Source organism: Pectinophora gossypiella, chromosome 17 (genome assembly GCF_024362695.1).
Source record: "Pectinophora gossypiella chromosome 17, ilPecGoss1.1, whole genome shotgun sequence".
In the NCBI taxonomy this organism is placed as follows: Eukaryota; Metazoa; Arthropoda; class Insecta; order Lepidoptera; family Gelechiidae; genus Pectinophora; species Pectinophora gossypiella.
Genome location: NC_065420.1, coordinates 11,854,699 through 11,880,995, shown reverse-complemented (window position 1 = coordinate 11,880,995; position 26,297 = coordinate 11,854,699). Strand labels below are relative to the sequence as shown.

Genomic DNA, 26,297 nt, shown 5'->3' with positions numbered 1-26,297 from the left:
TTATATTTAAAAAATATCAGCAAAAATGTGTTTCGTCCAATCCATTACCACTAAAAATACAGCAGTAATTACTTACAATAAAGTTAGAAATTGAACATAAATGGGTAATGTCCCAGCATCTGTATTCTGCAGACACTCAGTTGAAATAATTGGTGTACAAATCACTTGAATGTGGTTACTTTGTTTCAGCCATTTTGTTTTATGAGTGAAACGGAACGGACAAGCAGAATAAATTAATGTTAATTTTGCTTTTCGTTGTTCACTATATAAAATATGGTGTAAGTATACTTATCTTTCTATCGAGACGGGTACAAAAAATCTGCTTAATCACATGTGTGCAAAAAACAATTATACATATTTGTACTTGGAAATAAAACTTTTGTAAAAATTCAATTAAAATTAAAGGAGATCATCGGAAATTAAAATTAGATTGTTTCGGATCAAAACACATTGAGTCCATGTGTTAGTAAAAGTGAGTATATTTAAAAATATCTTTGGAATAATTGTAGTAGTGAAGAAGAATGACCATAACGAGGACTAGTAAGTACAGTCATGAGCAATATAATGTACCCACTTTAGGACTCTGTCGCACTAACACATTTGATATTTAGTGAGACTTACCAGTTCAATTTGGCAAAAAAGTTAATGTGACATGGTACCAAAGTGTATACATATTAATGTGATTGTTACCACACAACACCTCCATAGCGGCGAAGGCGAAGTTAGATTAGCTAATGTCATGTTAAGTATATAAAAAAAAAAGAAATTGGTGACAAAAAAAATAGATTTTAAATAACATACACAACATAATCAGCTTATATACCTACGTGTCACTGTTGGGCACAGGCCTCCCCTCAATCAACCGGAGAGGGTATGAAGAATACTCCACCATGCTGCTCCAGTGCGGCTTGGTCGAGGTGTCACGTGCCTTCCCAAGCATGGAACCATTTTTAAATAAATATGACACATGCATGATGTTTCTAACATGATGGGCTATGATGGGCGATAGTCTGATCCCTTGTTACCATAAGGTTCATCACATCCATCTTAAGACTTCCTATAGAAAGAAAGAAAGAAAATATTTATTTCCATATTGGACGCCATATTGGCTGAAAGTTCTACGTGATTACTTGTGGCTCTGCCCACCCCTTTTAGGATTACGGGCGTGACTTTATGATGTATGCAGCCAAACCAAAAACAAACCAACTTAACATACAGATTTACAAAGTATAAGTTTCGACACCACTATTAGCGAAATGCTGATTAATTAATTTGGAGTAGATTGGAAACTAACGTATCTGCTGACAGACATTGGGGAATATTCCGGTATTGCGGAATGTCGGAGTTGTAGAGTTCCGGAACTCCGGAATTACGGAGTCCTCTGATATTTCCGACCTGCGGAAATCATTGTGACGTCTCTCTCAGCTTTGTGGATGTAGAGAACTTTGGTAAGCGACTTGTTATGCTTGTTAGCCTGTTCACAATTATAGTGGGAAAGCTTTGTGCGGAGATTAATTGAAAACGTGGACAGTATTGGTGAGATCAGTCTCTTATTAATCTTATTTTTTCGGACAATCAGATGATTTTACCTGCAATGTCCTAGTCAAACAATAGACAGACAGTTTCACAAAGTAATTTCGAATGCATCGGGAATAGAACCTGGACTTCCAGATTGTGACCCTAAAGACCATGGAGGAGGATAACCATGTTAATTCCTATAAGTACCATGCCACAAACAAACAGAGAAATGTGTTAAAACATATTACAACGCCCATTTTGTGTTGTGTCGAACAAACAATATTGTTACTCAGCTAATTTCATTAACAGCCGTACGACGCCCACTGCTGGGCATAGGCCTCCCCCAAGGATCTCCACGACGGTCCTGCGCTGCCCGCATCCGGCGTCTTCCCGCGACCTTCACCAGATCGTCGGTCCACCTTGTAGCGGGCCTACCCACTGAGCGTCGTCCGACACGTGGTCGCCATTCAACAAATGTGTTAAAACATATTTATAACACCCATTTTGTGTTGTCCAACAAACAATATTGTAACTCAGCTAACCGCCAACACTTGACTTTGATATATTAAAAAGTTAACAGGAAATTGATGAATGTGTTTGCAGCACTCCATTCGTAAAGAGGTCAGAATAGGTTGAAGGGATGACCACTATTCGTAGACCTTCGAGGAGGAATACTGATGTTGGGAATGAAGGTATTTTTAAAATGGTGTGGTAAAAGATTAGTCATGAAAAATTGTCGTATGAATAACAAGTTGAATTTGCGCCGGTTTTGATTTAATATATCAACTGAAAAAGGTTGTTTCATATTTTGTGACGTATGCGGTATTGATAGCTGCATTACCTTGACAAGCAAAGTTCCTAGTAAGGTCAATTACGGGAAACATATTTTCTGAATTCTTCCATACTTGATTGCGGGACCGTCTTGAACAGATGATAACTTTTGAGTATATTTTACATACATACATAAACTACCGCCTATTTCCCATCGGGTTAAGCAGAGACTATGGAATTCCATTTGCTTCGATCCTGACACACTTCTCTTGCTTCCTCCACATTCATCAATCGCTTCATACACGCACACCGGTTCAGAGTAGATCATGCTAACCTTTTCTAAGGACATCTCCAATTTGGTCAATGTGCGTCCTTCTAGGTATGGGTCGAGTGTATTATACAAAATAAAGAATATACTTGCATTCGTTTGTTTTTTCCGGCCCAATAGTTAATGCCATATGAAGCTTTACATGTCACGAACAAAAAGGATTAGAAACAATTGTTTGAGAACTTTTTCTAAAACCTGATGCACTCAGAAATTCAGTTCTGATATAATCCTTCAATAGGAACGCACATTAAAAAAATATTTGCAACGAATATCAATGGAGTTCGGCAGCTCGTAAATGCTTTAAAATACTCTACTGTAAGTATAATTGAAATAAATTTTGAATGAAACTGTTTCATTTCAATTCGTTCAGTGAATTTTATGAATATTTTCAAAGTAAACACGGCTCTTTTTAACGCTATTTCAATGTATATTTTAATGCATTTCTAGAAGGTACATAAGCGAGGAGTGGGTAAAAAAAGCGATGTTTAGACGTGAACGGCAAATGATGACTTTCCAGGTACAAAGTGAACATCATTTTTTTACATTAAATTATGATACCATCACAATTAAAATAAGTAACACATAATTAATCAGATTATAGTACTAATTCCTGTGTAGTCCATCTAATTTTATTTTAACTTATACCTGTCATTTTCATATCTACTGAAAAAAGAACAGAACTCAGAATTATCAGCTGAACCATACCTCTCAGTATTTGTTACGATGTCACTTACACTCCATAAAAGTACATACAGGTACGTATGGGTGTTAGTGACACCGTAACGAATACTAAGGGGGAAGATTCTGCTGATAATTCTGAGGTAATTTCAAATGGAATACTGAATGATTCAGAGCATGATTCTGATTTGATATCAAGTGGAATTTCCAGTCGGAAAATTCATAAAAAATTTAGTGCTTTTTTAAATTAAGTGACATACTTTTGCGACGGAAAATTCTACTTGATCTTGATATCAACTCAGAATCATGGTCTGAATCATCCCCTTAGTATTCGTTACGATGTCACTAACACCCTGTATACATACTAATGCTCTTGACGGTACACACGTGTGGAAAGCAAACGTTTTCACGGGCGGGAAGAATAGGTATACTCATTCCCTGTTTTGGGACAATGTTTTCAGACTCGTATAAAAAGGTAGTCAGGCTTTGGAATGTGTATATTATAGGGGTTGGTCGTGGGTGTGACGCGGGGTGTAAATTATGCTACTTTAAATTCCGTTTATTGGTACTTTGTATACTGAGCTCTGTGTAACTTATTGTAGGTGCTTTTTAGATTGTTCACGAGGCAAAGAGTTTTTTTAAAGTTACTACGATTTTCCAAGAAACATCATAGGCGAGGCAGTTGAGCCGAGAAGGATACTCCACATGCTTTTAGTGGAGTGAGCAGAGCCAAAAGTAGTCAGAAGATAACTCGCACCCACTTTTAATACGAAATCCTAAGACGGAAATATGAACCATAAAATAATGACAGATAATAAGGGCCCTATCTCACTAGGACACCATGGTGATCCGATCTTGTTACCAACAAAATGTACCTATGCACTTGCATAATACTACCTCACTTAATGCCTCATTTCGCAACCAATAAGACACCAGGGGCCTTCGCCAAGTTGCAAACGATCATGATAGTGACAGTGACACTGATAAAAATGTTTGGGATTGACATGTCAACTTATGTCATCTTAGACATTTTTATCACTGTCACTGTCTAACAGTCACTGACTCACTGTCACTGACTCACTGTCACTGACTCACTGTCACTGACTCACTGTTACTGACCCACTGTCACTGACTCACTATCACTGACCCACTGTCACTGGCTCACTGTCACTAGACCACTGTCACTAACTCACTGTCACTGAGTCACTGTCACTGACTCACTATCGATTTTTGTCATAATCGTTTGCAACTTGGCTAACTCTCTAGGTGTCAGCTGCATACATTTTGTTGGTGGAGCGACGACGGTGCAAGCGCCACCATGGTATCCTAGTGAGATATGGCTCTAAAGTCCATGGGAAAAATAGAGTAGAAGTTACAAAATAAACAATTTAAACAATTTTAATTTAAGTAAGAGCCAATACCAAACACTCAGACGACATGAATGTAAGTTTTACAAGTAAACAGAGTACTAAATCAACTCGAGATATGCACTCAAAACTTGGTACAAATACCTGCAGCAGTTACTTGCCAGAGAGCACGGAACATTATCCCGCTCAGCTACAAGACTCGGCTTCATTAAATTCTGTGAAAAACCTATACATACTCAAACTACACACAAACTCACATCCGCAAAGAGATTATAAATCCAATGTTTATTGCTGCTGTTTTACTTTTCTTTCTCTTTTCTCGTGTGGGTTGTGAGTTCAACGACCGAGCTTATCAAAACTGGTGTCATGGTTATGCCATACCAGGATGTTGGACTGGAAATGAATAAAACTACTTAAAACGCGTTCAGCTGCATGTTTTGTCGAGCATGTTGTAAAAAAATCGACAGTTGGATTGTGTCCTTTCGAACATAATACACCTAACCTATTCCATATGCTTCATCATGTCCGTCTTAGGAATTTGTATCAAAAGTGGCTGCTAAATGCGTTTTGATTACTTGAATTCTATGTTTTATTGTTGGTTACTCTATACTCTAATTCGTCAGAAAATAAAGTTAAAGCTCTTGTGAAGGTTACTTTATATAAAAAAGCTTATTATAAGATTAATGATTACCTAAATGAAATGATGTCTGGTATTAAATGTGTTCCGCTAGTAATATAAACCTACATTGATTTGAAAGATGTGTTTCTGTTGCAGTTTCTTGACATTTCTTCTTCTCAGCCATAACACTTTGGGAAATGACGTACGTTAGATTCAAAATGTTACATTGACCTTCAACAAGTTTATCCATGATAATTGAGTTGAATAAATGATTCTGATTTCTGATACATATTATGAAAGTCGCCCATAATATTAGCCCGGTGAAATTAAGTTCCGTGCTCTGTCCTTACAATCGTAACTTTGCTTTGTAACATTTTAGTACCTACACAAGTTTAATAGAGTTATGTGGTCAAACTTCACAGCTGATATACGAGTTACAATTTGAAGGTAATTACGTATTAGTGTGTCTTGGTACCTGTAGGTACTTAATGTGAACATTCATCATCATCATCAGCCCATTAACGTCCCCACTGCTGGGGCACGGGCCTTCCCTATGGGTGGATAAGGAGATCGGGCCTTAAACCATCACGCGGGTCCAGTGTGGATTGATGGTTATTAACGACTGCTAATGCAGCTGGGTCCAACAGCTTAACGTGTCTTTCGAAGCACGGAGGAGCTCGAGATGAAAACTTTTTTTTTTGTGGTCACCCATCCTATGACCGGCCTTTGCGAAAGTTGCTTAACTTCAACAATCGCAGACCGAGCGCGTTTACCGCTACGCCACCGAGCTCCTCAATGTTATATTTATTTCCTAAATATCGGAAAGAAGAAAAACTCAAAATTGTCTTTTTTCACCTGCCTGGTTTTCTTTTTTGTAAGCTTATTCAAACGGGATAAACTCCACGTTAAGTTTCGTTGACAACGGAACTGTAAAAACAGAAGTTACTTTCGCGAAGCTTGCATCAGAATCATTACATTCCCTCCGTAGCTACCGAGTGGGGTGGAAAGACTGAAACTCAGTGCAAACACAGACAAATGCAAATTACAACATTTAGATGTACGCTGGCTCAGGTAGTCGTTATCACTTATTCAGCTCTAAATGCCTCGAGAACTTCTTGGAGGTGCAAAATGTACAAATATATTTACGAGTACTATACTTATTTAGGAGGAGCTCGGTGGCGCAGCGGTAAACGCGCTTGGTCTGCGATTGTTGAAGTTAAGCAACTTTCGCAAAGGCCGGTCATAGGATGGGTGACCACAAAAAAAAAAAGTTTTCATCTCGAGCTCCTCCGTGCTTCGGAAGGCACGTTAAGCCGTTGGTCCCGGTTGAATTAGCAGTCGTTAATAACCACCAATCCGCACTGGGCCCGCGTGGTGGTTTAAGGCCCGATCTCCCTATCCATCCATAGGGAAGGCCCGTGCCCCAGCAGTGGGGACGTTAATGGGCTGGTGATGATGATACTTACTTAGGTATCTTTATTCCAAGGACTTTTCGCATTCTGGGCGATAGACTGATCACCATAAGGTTCACAATATCAGTCTTAAGGCTTTGTATCAACAGTGGCTGTTACTTGTGGCCCTGCCCACCCCATCAGGGAGTAATCTCTATCGCCTGTAAAGGCGTGAGTTAATATATGTTGTAGTTTATGTATTCGTGTGACTTAAACGCCCAATTCTTCTAAAGACGTCTTCAGAATTTTTCACATTAACAAAACAAAACACGACATGATTTTCTCTGTAAGTGATAGTAGTAAGTGATATTAAAAAAAACTTTATTATTATTACTATTTTTAAAGTTTATTTTCTATTCTCCCTTTTTAAGGGGTAATTTATAACTACTACACGGGCCTTAAGCAAGTGCAGTGGGTTCGAAGTGATTCGATGAAATGTTGGGCGAAGTAAGGAACTTTCGGGTTATGCGGCAGGTATTTAATATTGTAGCTTTTTGTATGGTGATAATTATATGGGATGTTATTATTATTATTATATTATTCCCAGTTCAGTACCGAAGGTGGTATGATAGTGTAGGTCGTATGATGGTGCACGTGGTACGATAGTTTAGTTTAAAGTATCATATGATATATCAATAGTGTTGTAGGTACATTGTTTTAAGTTTACGCGGTTATTATCATAATTAAAACACATAATAACGGGTTCTTACCGCGTTTAAATGGGGATATGAGACTCCCGATATTTCGACACTGTTGCTGTCGAAATATCGGGAGTCTCATATCCCCATTTAAACGCGGTAAGAACCCGTTATTATGTGTTTTAATTAGTGTTGTAGGTGGTACAATATAGTGCTGGTGGTATAATAGTACTAGTGTAGGTGATATGATAATATAGGTGATTGATAGTGCAAGTGGTATGATATTGTAGGTGGTATGAAAGTGTAGTGTAGGTGGTACGATGTTGTTTGTCACCAAGTACCGAAGTAGCCATGAATAGTCGTTTTATATTTCACTCCTCTCAGCTCGGAGACCAATAAAACCGTAGTATCGGAAGTGGCCGTGACGTTCAAAGGCGGAGGGTAATAAATTTAAAAGCAACTCTGTGCTCTAAAAGCCTTTTATGAACTAAACAGGAACGGAGAACGTTTTGGAAAGGGAACAAGGATCTTAAACGTTTAGGAAGGGTTTGCTACAGAATCAAATCAAATATACTTTATTGCACAGAACTAAATTTCAACAATCAGACATAACACATGAATACAGTACAATTTGGGCGGCCTTATTACTCTAGAGCAATTTCTTCCAGGCAACAACAACCAGGAAACAAACATTTACAAACAACCAATGAATATTCCGGAAAGAAGCATATGTGTAGTAAGTAATTTCGTAATTTCGTGTTTCGACGTTTAGTAAAGTAAAAAGTAACTGATTTGACTAGTGGGAAGCTAGCTTACTAAATGACTGTAAAAAAACTTTATAACCAGGCATTAGTAGCTTTCCGAAATCTTCCGGATCGACCCCCGTATTCCGTACAGATGGCAGTCCGCCAACAATTTACGTTAACTGCCATATTGTTGGTCATTCGCTTGCAAATGGCGCCGTCTTTTCCTCCTTCACTTTGATTTTCTTTGGCAAACAGCTGATTTGGGGTTATTATGGCGTGGAAGGGATGTGCGGTTGTTATGTGAGCCAATAAGACTTAAGTACGAGTTTGGTTTTTATTTTTCTAGTTCACAAATATAGACACGCGGAAGCATGTCGAGCCAAGTTCAGCAAGTAACAGAACTGGCGAGCAGCATCGTGTGTAATAAACAAAAACTAGCCAAGTCGGACCTTAGGCTACAATGTATTATCTTAAGTTTTAAGAAGAAATTATACCTACTTTATGTTATTATAAATCAATTTCAGGACTGATCATTAAACTTGGCACCCATTTAGATCTCACTTCTGTTGTCGTTGAAGTCAACAACCAAGGCATAGGTATATTATAATATTGAACTTGGCTCTCATTTCACATTTATGGTTTTGATGGGATGTAGTACTTTACTCTTATACTACTTTAGCCTTAAGAGTGATGTAATTTTTTATCATAACCGTAAAAGATAATCTGAACAATTCTCGACACGATAATGTCTTCGGGTCAAGTAAAAGCTGATACCCAACAGACTATTCTGTTTTCATGATGTCTTTTATTAGATATTGTTACATCAAAAGACCGTAATATCAACATATGACATCAGCCTTATGGCCCCTTTACACAAGCTCATTCTCGCTTGTAATTTGATAAGGTTTCCTTAGCGTATCATTTCATAAATATTTTTTTAATTATCTTATATTATATAGTCTTCAATATGATTCTCTGAGGCAATGCTCTTCACGAGATTCACTCCCACCTGGACAATTTCAGGGTGAGAGTCCTCAGCGATCCGCATAAGTCCGGCCAAATAGTGAACGCGATCTACAGCCAAGTCTAGTGTACTAAAATAGGACGGAGGGGAGGTGAGGTAAAGCTAGCTCAGCCGATGGTGGGGAGCGGAGAGTTGCCGTTCTTTGTATTTTCTTATTCTTTGCCACCGCACAACCGAGTTCCATTTCCTATTACAACTTTGATAATAACCTCTATTGTTCTCGACTCCTTTATCCAAAGTTCTTCCCGTGCATATGGTAACTGCTTATCTGTTACGGTTCACTTTAAACTTTCAGAAACGGTTGAACTATTGTTGGAGATAGAAGGACTCTTAGGGTGGTATTAATAAACTAATCTCAGCTTCGAGACTGCCCTCAAGATCATGTCAATGTGACAGTTCTCTTATAAAAACGGAGACTTAAGCATGATCTTGAGGGCAGTCTCAGCTGAGATTCATTTATAAATACCAACCTTAATACAGGGTTGGTACCAGACTCTTTAAAGATTCCATACGAAAATCTTCCTCTTACCGTATACTACCTAATGTGAGACACAGTCTCTCTCCCTTACTCCTTAGCGGCTTACGGCCATTTAAGACTAAAGTAAGACCCAGAGGGGGTGAGGTAAGCGCCCGATACGAAAGGCGCGGAGAGTTACCGTTCTATACGTAGTATTATTCTTTGACAAAAGTCTGGCAACCCAGCATTAAAGTGTACTTTTATCTTCACTGCTATCTATTTAGCTATTTTCGTTTAGCGATAGGCATATGAAGAAAGAGATTTCCACAATAATACTTTTTTAGTCTCCGGATCATTAATCTAACTCAACACCGAGCCTGATGCAGATAGATGTCCGGAGAGACACATGGGCGGATCCAGCGCGGGGGGATGGGGGGGAGGGTTATGACCCCCATGAACCCTGGGCGACAGAATGGGTCATAGGTGGACACTACAAATTTTATCTAATTCTCTACGAAAATAGGTTGTCTGCAACCTGGTGACTGGTTGATCACCAGCGTGAAAGCTGGATCTGCTCTTGGAGATAAGGAGAGACATTGTAAAAAAAAAGATTGAGGAGACGACCACTGGACAATCAAGACGCTTCTAGTGACACCTCATTTGTTAAATTCAGGTGGTTTAGAAGTTAGATTGGAACATACGTGCATATACACATATGTATGTGTATATATAGCAAACACATAACCCTCCTTTTTGCTCCGCCCCAGTCGGGTAAAAACTTAGTTTAATAACGTGAAAGTTGTTAATGATAAAATTAATCTATACTGCTAAAGGAGGCGTGACAAAACGTGCCTACACATAAACCTGTGCGATCAGCACTTTAATGTCCAACCTTTATTTAATTTTAATATAACGAAGTGATGGCCGAACAGTTGAAACGGAAGGTGCTATGATAAAATGAGACTTACAAAGAGAAAATTAAATACATGTAAGGGAAGGCCCGTGCCCCAGCAGTGGGGACGTTAATGGGCTGATGATGATGATGATGACCCATCCTATGACCGGCCTTTGCGAAAGTTGTTTGTTAACTTCAACAATCGCAGACCGAGCGCGTTTACCGCTGCGCCACCGAGCTCCTCCGTTTGGACATAACCTGAGTTAAAACTAACACCGAGTTCATACCGCGTTAAAATCAGGGAATCACACTTTAGTCTCCAAACTACACTTGCGTCATCACAACTTACAAATTAAATAAAGACATTTCATTTTCTTATCGTACAAAATTTTCTTTTCACAGTTTTCACAGGTGAAAATTGTTACCTTAAGAACCCAGTTTATGTATAACCAGTAAAACTTAACGGTCTTAGGTGTTTGTTATAGCGTAGGTATTCTCAAACTGTTTGCAAAACTTAATGGTTGAGAAAATTTATAATCTAAACATCACTAAGTATTCGGAAGATGTTTCATATTTTAGAGCGCGATTTTTTCGTATTCGTTAGTTTTTATTGATGTTAGAAAACCGACTCAGATTCCCGGCAAAATTCCATTGGTTCCAGTCAGAAACTTTATCTACCCTCTCTAGAAAAAAAAAACAGTTGACGCACGGTTATCCCGCGTATTTTTTGCAAGAACTTTAAAAACGTTAAAAACACTTTAGCTGTTTCCCGGAGTATCTCCTTTGCGGCAGAAGCAAACACAACATAACATAGTATCTATCACGCCTGAATCTCCGAAGGGGTAGGCAGAGGAGTACGAAGAAAGATAACAAATACGGAAGAAATCGTGTAAGTTCTTTTCCGTAGCCCGGTTTTTTCATAACAACATAACATAATTAAAACACATAATAACGGGTTCTTACCGCGTTTGATGTAGGGATATGAGACTCCCGATATTTTGACACTGTTGCAAGTGCCATGATCACGGGATGACTGATGAGATTGGAGTGGTTTGGTGGTGGTGCAACAGTGTCGAAATATCGGGAGTCTCATATCCCTACTTTAAACGCGGTAAGAACCCGTTATTATGTGTTTTAATTATGATAATAACCGCGTAAACTTAACATAACATAAGCTCACAACTATATCCCATTGGAGTAGTCAGAGGTACATCCATCGCAAGATGAACTAAGTACCCACACCACACCGAACTTTTTGTTAGGCCAACGTCGGGTGAGCCTTATCGCCGTCTATAATAGTCGAGCCCACTGTGTTAGTAAAAAGATCACCCCATAAAACATATCCTGGAGCGGTGCTCGCTCTTTAGCTTAACGCTTGAAGCTGTTGACTGGTTGCGCAGCTTAGATACAGATTTTGTAAACCCTCTGTTACTAGCCACGTAATTTACCATATTTTTAAGAGCCACGCTCTTGTCGGTGTAGCTTTCTCCATTCTTGTATATCTTGTAGTAAGACCACGGTAACATGATCATTAACTAACATACGGATACCTGGATATACATAAAGCTGCCTCAGGTACATGCTCTATAAATAAAACAACCATTGAAATAATAAATAATAAGTATATTGGTTACTTACTCTAAATTTCCAAAACGCACGCGTGCTCAAACACAAGTGTACACGTGTTCAAAATGGTACGTCTGCCTTCGATGCGTGCTCGAATCAAAAGACCCCAATGAAAGACAAACACGCCTTTTTATACCCTTTCTCCTAGTGTTGCCATATGAAGGCAACACAAATTCGCACAAAATTACAGAAAACCTAACATTCGACCATCCTGACGTCGTGCATGTCCTCATGCACGTAGACAAAACGTCTAATGTTCAAACCTAACATTCGGCGGGCCAAGTGATTCCACACTCATCGAGAACAGTTACAAAGCTTCACTTAAAATCTAAAAGTACAACGACATATAATCACATTTACGGGGTGAAACATCAGCTCTTCTTTCTAATCATAATATAAAGCTACTCAAGTTGTCAATAGTTCGCAAACCCTTCCTTCTCACGAACCATTGCAAAGCAATTGAGTGTGAACCATCTTTCTCACACTTGTAACTATCGTATACAAACCTTTCCTTCTTATATACGATAATTAAAATAATCATAATATTACAAAGCTATTCAAGTTGGCAATAGTTCGCAAACCCTTCTTTCTCACGAACTATTGCAAAGCAATTGAGTGTGAACCTTCTTTCTCACACTTGTAACTATCGTATACAAACCCTTCCTTCTTGTATACGATAATTAAAATAATCATAACATTATAAAGCTATTCAAGTTGGCAATAGTTCGCAAACCCTTCTTTCTCACGAACTATTGCAAAGCAATTGAGTGTGAACCTTCTTTCTCACACTTGTAACTATCGTATACAAACCCTTCCTTCTTATATACGATAATTAAAATAATTGTGAACCCTCCTCACAAAATTGAAAGTCACCTTAACTAAATAGCTATGAGCCCTCCTTCTCAAGCTATTACTAAATACACATCTTACAGTTTCATCCAACAAACAGTACCTCTACTTACTTTCTTTTGATTGTATATAATAATGACACAATCAGTCATCTTCATCACTACTTTCTTTATCATCATTAACGTGAATCCAGGGTGACATTCGATTTGTTAAATGAAGTAGTCATCAATCCCAACAAATTCAAACTCAAGAATATGTTTATTCAGTAGGTAACATTGTTACACTTTGAATCGTCAATTTTTACATCTTTAAGGGATTCCCGAACTGACAATAAAGTATAATTTTGCGTTTCGCATACTATTTCGTTCAACATAGGATTAATTTCCGCATCCATCTGAAGTCCAAACATTACCTCAGTCCGTCCCGTTGTCTTCCGACGGGTGTTGTTCATGCCCCATTGGACTCTACCTATCTTGTCATCCCAGACGTTCTTGTCAAAATTAAGATTTTACGCAGTTAACGACCCTAACATCGTGCGATTACACTGCTCTACTTGTCCATTGGACCTAGGACTTGCAACTGCGTTCAACACGTGTCTAATACCTTTATCCGAGCAAAACGTTTGAACACGTACGATGTGAAGAAAGTACCGCGGTCGCTAATAATTCGATCTGGGTTTCTGAACGTATAGAAAATATCTTCTAATTCTCGCGTTGTTGTAACTGTTTTTGGTATTTCTGACTGGCCTGATAAATTTAAATTTCGTAAAGGCATCTACGACTACCAATAGGTAAGAGTTTTCCTCTCTTTGATCGCACAAAAAGGTCCAAGGTGATTGATGTACAGGGTGTGAAAAGGCACCTCGACTTTTCGTTTACGTGGAATAGGCCCTCATTTGAATTAGTTTTCTGTTATGTACTTTAACCCATCTGCATCAATATCAGTGGTAAGAAATTCCCGAATGCGACCCAGTTCACTATCACCTAATTGAAGAGTCTACAACCTGTCCCCCTCATTGATTGACATAACCGTCGGGTAAAGACCAGCGTCAATTTCCATTGAACTAAGATCCTCAATTGGGTTCCGAAATAGAAGGTCCACGTGCGACATTTTCGTGCCAGCACGATATTCAAAAAGCAAAAACAGCCACCAGCGGGCAATACGTCTAACCAAATCGCGTTTGGAAAGCATGGAGTGCAACGCACTACAATCGGTCATGATTTTGAAATTCTGACCCAGAAGATAAACCCGAAACTTTTGAGCGAACTTACTACTTATAGCAAGAGTCTCAAGTTTATAAACCTTTTCTCTTCTGGAGATGTCTGGCGACTATAGTACGCTACGGGATGGTAGGTGTCGTTTCCATTACGTCGCTGCATCAATATTCCACTGACGCCCACTTCACTGGCGTCAGTGTGCAACTGTGTTTCGGCGGTCGGGTCGTAAATGGCTAAGATTGGCCTATCTATCAGACTACTCTTGAGATCAACAAATGCGGCTTCTTGTTCCTCAGTCCAACACCATTCCACATCCTTCTTGAGCAACTTATTCAACGGATGTGATAAAGACGCGTAACTCCTTATAAATTTTCCGAAAATATCCTACTAGTCCCAGAAATTGGCGGACTGAATGTGGACTGGTGGGACGAGGAACATCAAACACTGACTGTGTCTTTTTGTCAGCCGGCCGCACCCCAGCAGCGCTAATATCATAACCCAAATAGTTAATAATTCTGCTGTAAGAAATTACATTTTGCCAAATTCAGAGTTAGGCTTGCCTTTTCTATCAACTGTAAAGCCCTTTCTTACCTATCCAAACACTCTTCTACATCCTTTTCGTAAGTTAATACGTCATCGATGTAAGCAGTAGCTTCTGAGAACCTAGCGGAAACCAATACCTTATTCATCAGCCTTTGAAATACAGCTGGTTCGTTAGCCAACCCAAACGGCATACGATTAAATTCATATTGGTCGTCTGGGGTGATAAAGGAAGTTAAGGGTTTCGATTCTTCTGCAATAGGCACCTGGTAGTATCCAGATGCCAGATCCAAAGTTATAAAGTAGGCCTGCCCCACTAATCGAGCAATCTCGTCTTCAATCACTGCCATCAGGTACCTTATCTTAACTGTCATTGAATTCAGAAACCTATAATCAACACAGAGCCTTTGTTTACCGTCCTTCTTACGAACCAACATAATTGGACTCGCATATTCCGATACAATTTCTCGTACAATCCCCGCATTCATCATCTCACCAACCATTTCTCTTACTTGTTGTCGTTCCTTGTGCGACAATATGTAAGGCCGGTAAACCACAGGACGCTCAATATTCAATTCAATTTTCATTTCAGTCATATTTGTACATCCCAACTCCTCTAATGATTGCGCGAAGCAATGCTTGTATTCGTTCAAAATGTTAAAATAGACGTCGTTTATGTGGCTCTTCAAGCGTTTTTGCTAAAGTTAACATCTTTAGGTTCTATACCTAAATGCTCGCCAACGAGGTCTGTGGGTGATGTACAAATATGATTGACAATCTGAACTCTATTTCATCTACCTATAATATCACCTTCATCAATATAACAAAAGCTGACAATGGGGTAATATGAACAAAGAGCTGACCTTCCTCTACTTTGTATAACCCGCCGGCTATCGTGAATTCTCGGTTTGGCTTCCCCACGACTCTTCCGCTAAGCCTAACATATCAATTAATCACAACATCAGTACGAGCTCTGATAATCGCCTCTCCACTCAATCTTGCGCATGAAGCGGAGACGACCTTTACACTCGCAGTATCACCACTACCACCGTTAGCAAAAGGGAATTCATCATCATAATAAAACCTCAATTCGTTGGCATTCTTGAATACCAGCACCTGCTTCTGTTCGGTGAAGGACTGTCCTACTAATATCGGACAATTGAGCAGATTACTGTCAACCACGTGACACAAAACATCCGCACTAACACCGTCGATGCATAAATTAACCTGTGTCCTGCCCATGGACAAAATAAAATCACTACCAAAACTTTTAGTGGAGTCGGGGGTTGATCACAAGTCTACCCCAAAATCAGTGTCGTTGTTTGTTTTATGAGCGAAACTTCGCTACCGAAATCTATAAACGATATCATAGAGGTGTCATTTACCCTAACTGTATTGAAATATTTTGAGCCCGACTTAGAGGTAAGTATGCGCATGATTTTAGGAATGTTACCTAGATTATCACGGTTTTAAAAAAAAAAGGGACTCTGCAAGTTTCCATTTTATGACCGAACCTACGACATCCTGTACATTGGACCAGAGGTTTGGGGCATTTAAGATACGGGTAACCTTTTTCCCTACAGTTAAAACAAAATAATTTGTAACTTGAATTTTTTTTGAAGTCTTAACTGATTTATCCCTATTGTCATTATTACTTCCCGCTGTGGATTCAGTCGACTACTTTGTTTTATTAAAATGAAAGCGATCGGGCGGCGGTTGGTTCTCCTTATTACTCATCAGAAAATGGAGTTGATCAGGCTGCGTACATCGTAACGCTTATCACTGGATCTAATTGTCTTGTCACTTAATCCGTGCATAATGCAGTCCACGGCTCGTTTCCCTTCGATGTCACACCGGTTCACGATGGCTAATTCTTCATAATAATAAACCTCTAGCGGTTCACCAAACCTACTCTTTCGCCTAAGCGTATCCTCCAGGGATTGGCCATAATCATGTTCAAAAGGAAATGCGTCTAACCACTTTTACTGCCATTCTGCCCAGCTGTACAAAATAGAATTGAAGCTTTCATACCAAACTTTGGCCAACTCCTGCAGTTTCTGCATTGCGAAGTGGATAACGGTTGTTCTCATCCCATCCGTAAACAGTGGCACACTCATTAACTTTCTTTAACCAAGTATCAATCTTTTGACTTTTCGATGAGGGTCCAAATTCGGGTAACATGGTTCATAATACTACTGGAAGGATGTGATGTGGCGACTGCTGTCGGATTAGGTTAAGATCTCAAGTTAACTAATGATTCAACAATATTAAGAACATCTTTAGATGAAAATGTAGGGCTATCTGACCTTTCTATTCCCTTAGCTGCCGACGAACGTCGCACCTCCTGCCCTTCGCCGCGACGTCGTTGGCTGTGTCGCTCGTTGTGCCGACGCGTGAAGCGACGTCTCTCTCCGGCTGCACTCCCGGCTCTCTCTCCGGCTGCGCTCCCGGCTTGTATCAGCTCGGCTCGGCTGCGCTCCCGGCTTGTATCGGCTCGGCTCGGCTGCGCTCCCGGCTTGTATCGGCTCGGCTCGGCTCGGCTCGGCTCGGCTCGTCTCGGCTCGTTTCGGCTCGTCTCGGCTCGTCTCGGCTCGGCTCGGCTCGTCTCGGCTCGTCTCGGCTCGTCTCGGCTCGGCTCGGCTCGGCTCGTCTGTCGTCTTCGTGGAACGATCTCGTCTTCAAGAGGCATAATCTGGAACTCGAAAACATTGGAACATGTAAATATTCTTCAGATAACCCTATGATATTTTGGAATGTGATGAATATATATGTATGTATATATTTATACAGATATATTTCCAAAGTAAAATATCTCAAAAACGGTGTATCCTGATTAACACATATGGATACGATCCCACTTCTGAAATGTAGTAAGACCACGGTAACATGATCATTAACTAACATACGGATACCTGGATATACATAAAGCTGCCTCAGGTACATGCTCTATAAATAAAACAACCATTGAAATAATAAATAATAAGTATATTGGTTACTTACTCTAAATTTCCAAAACGCACGCGTGCTCAAACACAAGTGTACACGTGTTCAAAATGGTACGTCTGCCTTCGATGCGTGCTCGAATCAAAAGACCCCAATGAAAGACAAACACGCCTTTTTATACCCTTTCTCCTAGTGTTGCCATATGAAGGCAACACAAATTCGCACAAAATTACAGAAAACCTAACAATCTAGGGTCAATTCTTTGATTTCCTTATAAGACACGACGTTCGCCTACACTTTAATTTGTTCCATGTAAGCTCTTCTTGGTCTTCCCTTTCCGTTCTTTCCTTCTACCTTCCCTTCTGTGATGTTTTTAATAAATAAAAGAAGTAATAGTTAGGGTAAGGTAAAAGAGACAAATATGAAGAGTTAGGCGATTCTCACACTGCCCGCATGATGCAGCGTAGCGCGTGGATACGTGTTCTTCCGTTGCTTGTAAGTATCTCCATTTGTATAGATTATGTAAGTATTCTCCATTATAAGAACACGCATCCACGCGCTACGCTGTATCATGCGGGGCAGTGTGAGAATCGCCTTATTGAGAACAGAATTGACAAAGGATTAAATTAAATTAAAAACTAAAGCTGACAAAGTGTCCACTTTTAATCACCATAGTGGGTCTAGCAATTCACAGTTTGAGAACCACTGCGCCATGAAACCGAATCAATGAAAATGAGTAATTTGTACATTTACAGTACATTAAAGTTTACGTCGTGCTTACGGGGCCGCCGGAAATTGCGCAGTAAAATATTCATTGAATTGTATATTGCATGTTTATATCTTTGTGATATTTGTTGCTAGAATTGTTTCAGTAATTATCATCTCCCTAGCATTATCCCGTTTTTCACAAGGTCCGCTTACCTAACCTGAGATTTGACTGGCCCGGTTTTTAGCAGAAGCGAATGCCTGTCTGACCTTCCAACCTGTGCGAAGGGAACCAACCCAATACAGGTCAGGTCCAAAGGTCAAAAATTTAGGGAGATGATGATTTAGAAGAAAATACGTTTTATTCCTTTCAGGCTTTAACAATTCATAATATTAATTTCACAACATTACCATTCCTTGGCATCCTGTCAAAACATTTCAATACTTGGAAACGTCTATTTATTTTCCCATAGGAAAAATAATACGATAGGTACACATATTAATGGCGTAAATAATGTAGCCCAGAGACGGAGCCAGGGGTTCGATGATGAGGGACCCTGGGGGTTAAAAAGCCACAAAGAAGCAATTCAATTTTTTACACAAGCGACTGTCTGTCTGACCTTCCAATCCACGAAGGAAAAACCAGCTCAATACAGGTTAGGTCACATACCTCCGAAGATGCATTTCTCGGGAATGTGGGTTTCTTTACGATGTTTTCTTTCACCGCTGAGCACGTGATAATCATTTATGATCCAAACATGAATTCGAAAACAAATTCGACAATCATTGGTTTAGGCCTGTGCTGGATTCGAACTTGAGACCTCAAAGTGAGTGGCACGCGTTCTACCTACTGGGCTACCACGGATCACAGGATCTTAGGATATGTCTCTCAATTACATAAAAAGTATGATAGTAATCTCTAAGAGGGTTAGTAGAGTTGTGAATAATTCAAAGACGACTCACAGGTATTTTGTTAAGAAAAAATGGTAAATTCGGGTACGGGTGAATCGGCTGGCACCACCGGTACGAATTGGCTTTTATTAACATATCTTTTATTATGTATCTATTGTTTTTTTCTATTCAAATTCAAAATTATCTTTAATCAGTAGGTAACTAACATAGTTACACTTTGAATCGTCAATTTTTTCATAACGAACGTCTCATCCGCCTAAAACTACTGCAGCTTCTCACAACCTGTATAGCCGGGGAAAAGAAGCTGCAAGAAAAACCTCGGCACAGGGCCCTAGACGTTCTTTAAAAAAATAAAAAATAAAATATATTTTCCGTGATAGTCATTAGACTATTTATAATGAAAATAACTACTACTTATAAAGCAATACACTTATATTATTTAACCCTTTCACGGACAGAGATCATGGGTCATGGATGGTTCATAATAATAGGTAATATGACACCTTGGGATCGGAACGTCATTAGACGTTCTGTCCTTGAAAGTGTTAATCAAACTGTATTATTTTCATTATAAGTAGTTCACTGTAGGTTACATATTTTCAAAGTTTTGCCGCCCTAGGGCTCCTTAACCGCCAGTTACGCTACTGAGAAGTATTTATGTATTTGTCACTTCTGACGAGGGTATGGATCAAAATACAAATAGGACAGAGCATGGAATAAAATCCTGCTCGACTGCAACTAGAGGCGACTTTATTATAACAGAGCGTGTCAGAGGGGTCTAAGCTAAAATGAAATCATACATACATACATACATAAACTCACGCCCGTAATCCCAAATGGGGTGGGCAGAGCCACAAGTAATCAAAGACAACTTGCAGCCACTGTTGATACGAAGACCTAAGATGGATATGATGAACCTTATGGTGATAAGGGATCAGCCTGTCGCCCATAACATTAGTCCATCATGTTAGAGGACGCAATCCCTCTGTCGGTTTTTACGACATGCCCGGGAAGACAAGCAGCTGAACGTGTTCTATGTTTTTTATTTGCTCCCAGAACAGCATAGAAGCAAAAAATGAAATCAAATAACGAATTAACACTTTCATGGACACTGGCCACTAGTCATTGAACTTTCATAGCTAATATTAGGATAATTGGGATCGTGACATCGCATGTGGACGTTCTGTCCGTGAAAGTGTTAAGGTATCATAATTTGAAATCAGAACAAGGTTGAGACTCATCCCGCACTAATACGAGCTTGGAGCGAGCTTGATTTACCTCCTGGACCTCTGTCCACTTTAGTCAATTAAGTCGTTAAGAAGTAAGCGAGAGAGCGCGGACTATTTGTCTCCCTCGCACGCACGTGCTAAGGCAGCACACGGTAACAACAAGATTTGTGTATAAATAGATTGTCTAAACTTATAGTTTAAAGAAATCTTAATAATTGGGTATGTAAGGCTTTTATATATTTTTAAATGAAATGTTATGCTATTACAAAGAAGTAATTCTTGCAGTTGCAACTTTTCATGCAGTTGTTAATTTTTACATTAAAAAAAAATCCCGATGTAGGCTGAATGACGTTTATGACTTTGCTGAGTTTGTATTAAAATTGTAATATTGACATTTTGTTAGGGTAATGTGTCCCTAAGAATACTCAGACCCAAATAAAAGATAGATAACAATAAAATTTTGATAATTTTTCCATTTCTTTGTATAGTTAATGCTTCTAATGAACATCATGGGGGTAAGTGACCCTTATTAAGTTTGCTAACTGCACCCTCGTAGGACACCTTACCCTAGCGATGACCATAGATTATACTAAATTTTATTTTTTATAAACGGCATTCGGCAACGACAATTTGGGTAAACAGAGTACTTTTAGAGGTCACATGGAGGTCTAATAAATACACGATTATTGCTATAATAAACACCATGCGAATGATTTGAGAGCTAAAAATAGAGAAAAGCTAATTAAGACTATCTCGAAATGATTTTAGAACTAGCGTAACTTTTTATTCTCTTGACAATTGATGAATGTGGAGAAAGCAAGAGAAGTGTGTCAGGATCGAAGCAAATGGAATTCTAGAGTCTCTGCTTACTCCGGTGGGAAATAGGCCTGAGTTTATAGAATAGAATGGAAATAGTTTATTATAAAAGGGCGCCTCACGCAAAAAAAAAAACAACATCACTAAAACAATTACAAAAAATCAAGACTGATGTTTGTCGAAATGATCATAAGTTGGTGGTGGACGTCCTGAGATAAAAGGGCCTCACTCAACACAAATCGTGGCGTGAACCACGACGCTGATATTATGTGGACCCTGTTGGGTGACGCACGAACATTTATCAATCAATCAATCAATAATACTTTATTGCACAACAACATATACAAAGGACATAAACATACGAATAAAACATAAGCACAATAGGCGGCCTTATTGCTAAACAGCAATTTCTGCCAGGCAACCTTAGGGGTAAGAAGATTATTCATTGGAGCACGGGCTGGTGCAATAAACATATAATGATACCAACATAACAAAAAAAAAAAGAATAATAAATAATATATACTTACCTATCTAAAGAAATAATATAAAAAAATACACATTTATGTACTTATGTATGTGTTTTTTCCCTTACATACCGAATTTCGTACCGTGCTCTATCGTTTAAGTAAATTATCATAATTTACTTAAACGATAGAGCACGGTACGAAATTCGGTATGTAATAAGGGTATGGAATAAAATATCAATAAGGATGTTCATTGTTCACGTAATATGTTGCTATTTGTTTGAATTATATTGTTGGGTCTTCAATAGTATTTATTGGAATTCCGAATTATTTCCGAATGACGAAACTTCAGTTAGGGACGGAAACAAATTATATTTATAGCGAACGAGGCATTCAATTTCAATTATGATGCGGTTTTTAATGCCGGAACTGGCAGAAATTAATTTGGACATATATGTATAGGACAGGAGGTTAATGGTCTGGTTTTCCCTTCGCGTGTTGGAAGGTTCGACAGGTAGTCGCTTCTGTAAAAAACCGGACCTGTCAAATCTTCAGGTTAGGTAAGCGGACCTCGATGAAGTTAGGACAGAAGGAGGAATTAATTAGGACATAATTAGTACAATGGATTATTTTTTCAAACTTTTGGGTGATTTATTAAGATCTATTCTGAAAGTTAGATTATACAGTTGGCTGTTACTTAATGTAGAACTCTTTTTCTTATCTGAAGAAACTAAAGAGTAATCTAGAGATCCGGGTTCGATTCTCGCTGGGGACATTGTCGAAATCACTTTGTGAGAGTGTCCTTTGACCAAGAACTACAGGTTTGAATCATCTGATTGTCTGGAAAATTAAAATAATTCCGTGTTTCGGAGGGCACGTTAAGCCGTTGGTTCCGGCTATTAGCCGTTAAAACACCTCCACTAACCCGCAGTGGAGCAGCGTGGTGGAGTTTGGTCCATACTCCCTCCGGTTGATTGAGGGGGAGGTCTGTGCCCAGCAGTGTGACGTATATAGGCTGTATATATGTGTTCATGTTTATAATACCAACTGACAGCGGATAAGGAACACTAAACAACCAAAAACGAGAACCAAAATCATCTGACACCTGCCAACAATGCGGAGACCAGTCACAAAAGCAAAATATTAAAACAATATTAACCCTCTGCATTCGCTACCAAAGATTAGCGTAATCACTAGTACTTAAATGCGATTCAACCTGACTATTAACAGCCTCCGTGGTCCAGTGGTTGGAGCGTTACACTCACGATCCGGATGTCCCGGGATCAAATTCCGGTGGGGACTTATCTCAAAAAAACGGACTTCCAAATCGCGAGCTTAACACTAACCACAGAGGCTGTTGCAGCTTGTTGTAATAACTTAAATAAAAAAAAAACTTTATTTTGTTTTTTTTTTCAGAAAACAACACGCAGTTGGATAGAGAGTACATTCCAGAAGCGGGAGTGCAAGTACTTCGTTCCGAGTGCCAAGGATGAGCATGTGTAAGTATAACGTATAATACGCATAAATTCAATATTCTTTATTTGCATACTATGATGGTGTACAAGTTGGTACGTTACGAGTACAGATGAGTTTCACATCACAGACCATTTCGGGCACAATAAAATACAAGTTTAAAAGCACGCGCGCAAGACAAATGTCAAATAGCAATATTGCTTGTTTAGATGAGTTGCTTCAAAGTGGCCTTTTTAGCGTGCCCAAGTGACGTAGCGTTCTTGATACAACTATCTTATTCTATCCTTTTATTCCCTGTTGGGATGTAGGGCTCGAATAACAGATTGGTATAAGAAAACCAGGGGCCTGTTTAATAAAATTTACAATTGTATATTCCAACGACAATTTGATATTCATTACGTAGCTAATATGAAACAGCAAAATATTCGTGATCACACACTCCGCAATGTACATCAAATTGTCATTGTAATTTACAATTGTAAGTTTTATTGAACACGCCCCTGGTATGCTCAAAAGTGACAGCTAACATTTCAAGGTTAACCGAGCTGACGTCATCTTACCCTGCGTTGCTATTTCGTAAAGAAATAAATTACCCACGACCAATGTTTTTATATTTACTTTGCAAGGAAATTTTGAACTTTTAGTAAAAGAGTTACAGTTTTAATGATTTTTATATATGTGACAAGTAATAATGATTCAGTACATTAGTCAGTAATTCACTTAATTTTCAATAATAAAATTTACGTCCTTGGAATGTTGGAGATAGCAATTTAATGGTAACACTTACGTCATCAATGGGCTAGCAATGGCTGCTTGTCATAGGATTGAGCATACCAACGCAACGTTTTCTTATACTATGGTTGATACAATTAGGTACATACATTTTGTAGGTGGCGCTATCGTGTTTGTGCCAACATGTTGTTTAGTGAGATAGGGGCCTAACGGGAAAAGGGGTTCAATTCCGAAGTCTCAAGTTGACTCACTCGAATAGCAAAGCCAATTTCAAAGTCAAATCCATAGCGAAAATCTTTGTCAAAGAGCATATCATGCACAAAACTGTTGTTGAACATCAGATACGCTTCTCTGTTTCAATATCTCCTCCTATTTTAAATTCTTCGGAATTTTTTACATCGAAACATAACATATCATAAGCTTGCGACTATATCACAATAATAATTGAAGTAATCAGTTGTACATCCATCGGAAGATGAACCAAGTACCCACACCTCACCGAGGAGGCGAGTCACAGGGACTGTAACCTGGAAACTGACAGAGGGCAGCAGTAACTGTCAGTACTATTCAGAGGTGGAGGACAGGAGTCCTAGTACGACTTTGAAATAGACCCATCTAGATAGAGAGCCATCCCACTCGCGTTAAACAGAGTACTGCTGGGCAGAAGGCAGGAGGGAAACCACTGCTCTATTTTTCCCTAAAAAGTAGCATGGAGAATGCTACACCGACAAGAGCGTGGCTCTTAAATTAGTGACGATGATGTTTTGTTAATAACAATGTAGTAACTGCAATGTAAGGTAGCAACTAACTAAGTTATAACTAATATGCATACAACTGTAGTTAGGAGTTATTACCATACGCTAAGTTAGTCGGAACTAACAAATAAATTGGCTAACTAGTTATTAGGTAACCGTTATTAAATAGATTAGTTCTGCTAACTTTCCACCCGTGTTCCTACTTACCTATTTTGAATCTATCTCTGAAAAGTTGTCACTGCGTTATGGCAACAGCCTCCGTGGTCTACTGGTTAGAGAGTTAGGCTCACGATCTGGAGGTCCGGGTTCGATTCCCGATGGGGACATTGTCGAAATCACTTTATGAGACTGTCCTTTGTTTGGTAAGGACTTTTCAGGCTTGAATCACCTGATTGTCCGAAAAAAGTAAGATGATTTCGTGCTTCGGAGGGCACGTTAAGCCATTGGTCCCGGCTATTAGCCGTAAAAACACCTCCACCAACCCGCAGTGGAGCAGCGTGGTGGAGTATGCTCCATACCCCCTCCGGTTGATTGAGGGGAGGCCTGTGCCCAGCAGTGGGATGTATATAGGCAGTTTATGTTATGTATGACGCGGTGAAGGAAAACATCGTGAGGAAACCCACATTCCCGAGAAATGCATTTCGGAGGTATGTGATCTAACCTGTATTGGGATGGTTTTCCCTTTGCGGGTTAGAAGGTCAGACAGGCAACTGCCTGCAGAAGCAACTGCTTCTGTAAAAAACCGGACCTTGTAAATCTTCAGGTTAAATAAGCGGACCCTTGGAAAACGGGATAACGCTAGGGAGATGATGATTTTTGTATTTTTTCCCCACCGGGATTCGAACCTGGGACCTCCGAATCGTGAACACAACGCTCAACCACTGGACTACGGAGGCCACAAACACGATAATGCGGTCGCTCACGCCACACAACCGCACCGCGCTACGAACTGTCCTGTCGTTTCCGAGCTAGCGGTGCGTGATGACGTCATGATGACATGCCTCCGTTTAACAAAACAAGCTAAAATTGCATTACTTGTAGCTACCATCGTTGCTACGACACATTTACGACGACAAGTAGAAAGAAACAAAGGAAAAATGGGCTAATTCTATCTTAAAAACAGGCCCTACTTCTGCTCACGAAGGTAGAATAGCGACTGGACTGATTTCGGTGCGGTGCGCCATCCACGTGGTCTAGTGGTTAGAGCATTAGTCTTACGATTGGGAGGTCCGGGTTCGATTCACGGGACATTGTCAAAATCACTTTGTGAGACTGTGCCTTGTTTGGTAAGGACCCGCAGTGGAGCAGCGTAGTGGAGTATGCACCATACCACCTCCGGTTAATTGAGAGGGGAGGCCTGTGCCCAGCAGTGGGACCAGTGGCGGCCCTGGCAAAATATTTAGGTGGTGCGAGACCTCATAGTGGCTCAGCCCCATAAAATACAAAATGTTTCAATTAGTTTACGGCCAGCGAAATTTACCTATTGTAGTAAAAATACGGAAGAACAGTAATCACACTTATTTATTCTGGTATCAAGAAAATAA

The 26,297-nt window shown here is 39.5% G+C and overlaps 2 protein-coding genes across 13 annotated transcripts in view; one reads left to right on the top strand and one right to left on the bottom strand.

Annotated features, from left to right (window-relative positions):
- LOC126374241 (ejaculatory bulb-specific protein 3-like) overlaps window positions 1-4,757 on the bottom strand; it is a 48,756-nt gene extending 43,999 nt beyond the window's left edge. The window contains exon 1 of one of the 2 annotated variants that reach the window (XM_050020754.1): window positions 4,717-4,757. The gene's annotated coding sequence lies outside the window, so the exon portion shown is untranslated. Of the gene's footprint in view, window positions 1-4,192; window positions 4,388-4,716 lie in introns of those variants that run through there. The other variant, XM_050020751.1, reaches the window with a different exon arrangement.
- LOC126374140 (transient receptor potential cation channel trpm) overlaps window positions 1-26,297 on the top strand; it is a 323,537-nt gene that overhangs the window by 179,516 nt on the left and 117,724 nt on the right. For all 11 annotated transcript variants that reach the window (XM_050020602.1, XM_050020606.1, XM_050020604.1 and 8 more), the window contains one exon: window positions 23,210-23,292. In XM_050020602.1, coding sequence (XP_049876559.1) covers window positions 23,210-23,292 — 83 coding nt within the window. The remainder of the gene's footprint in view (window positions 1-23,209; window positions 23,293-26,297) is intronic.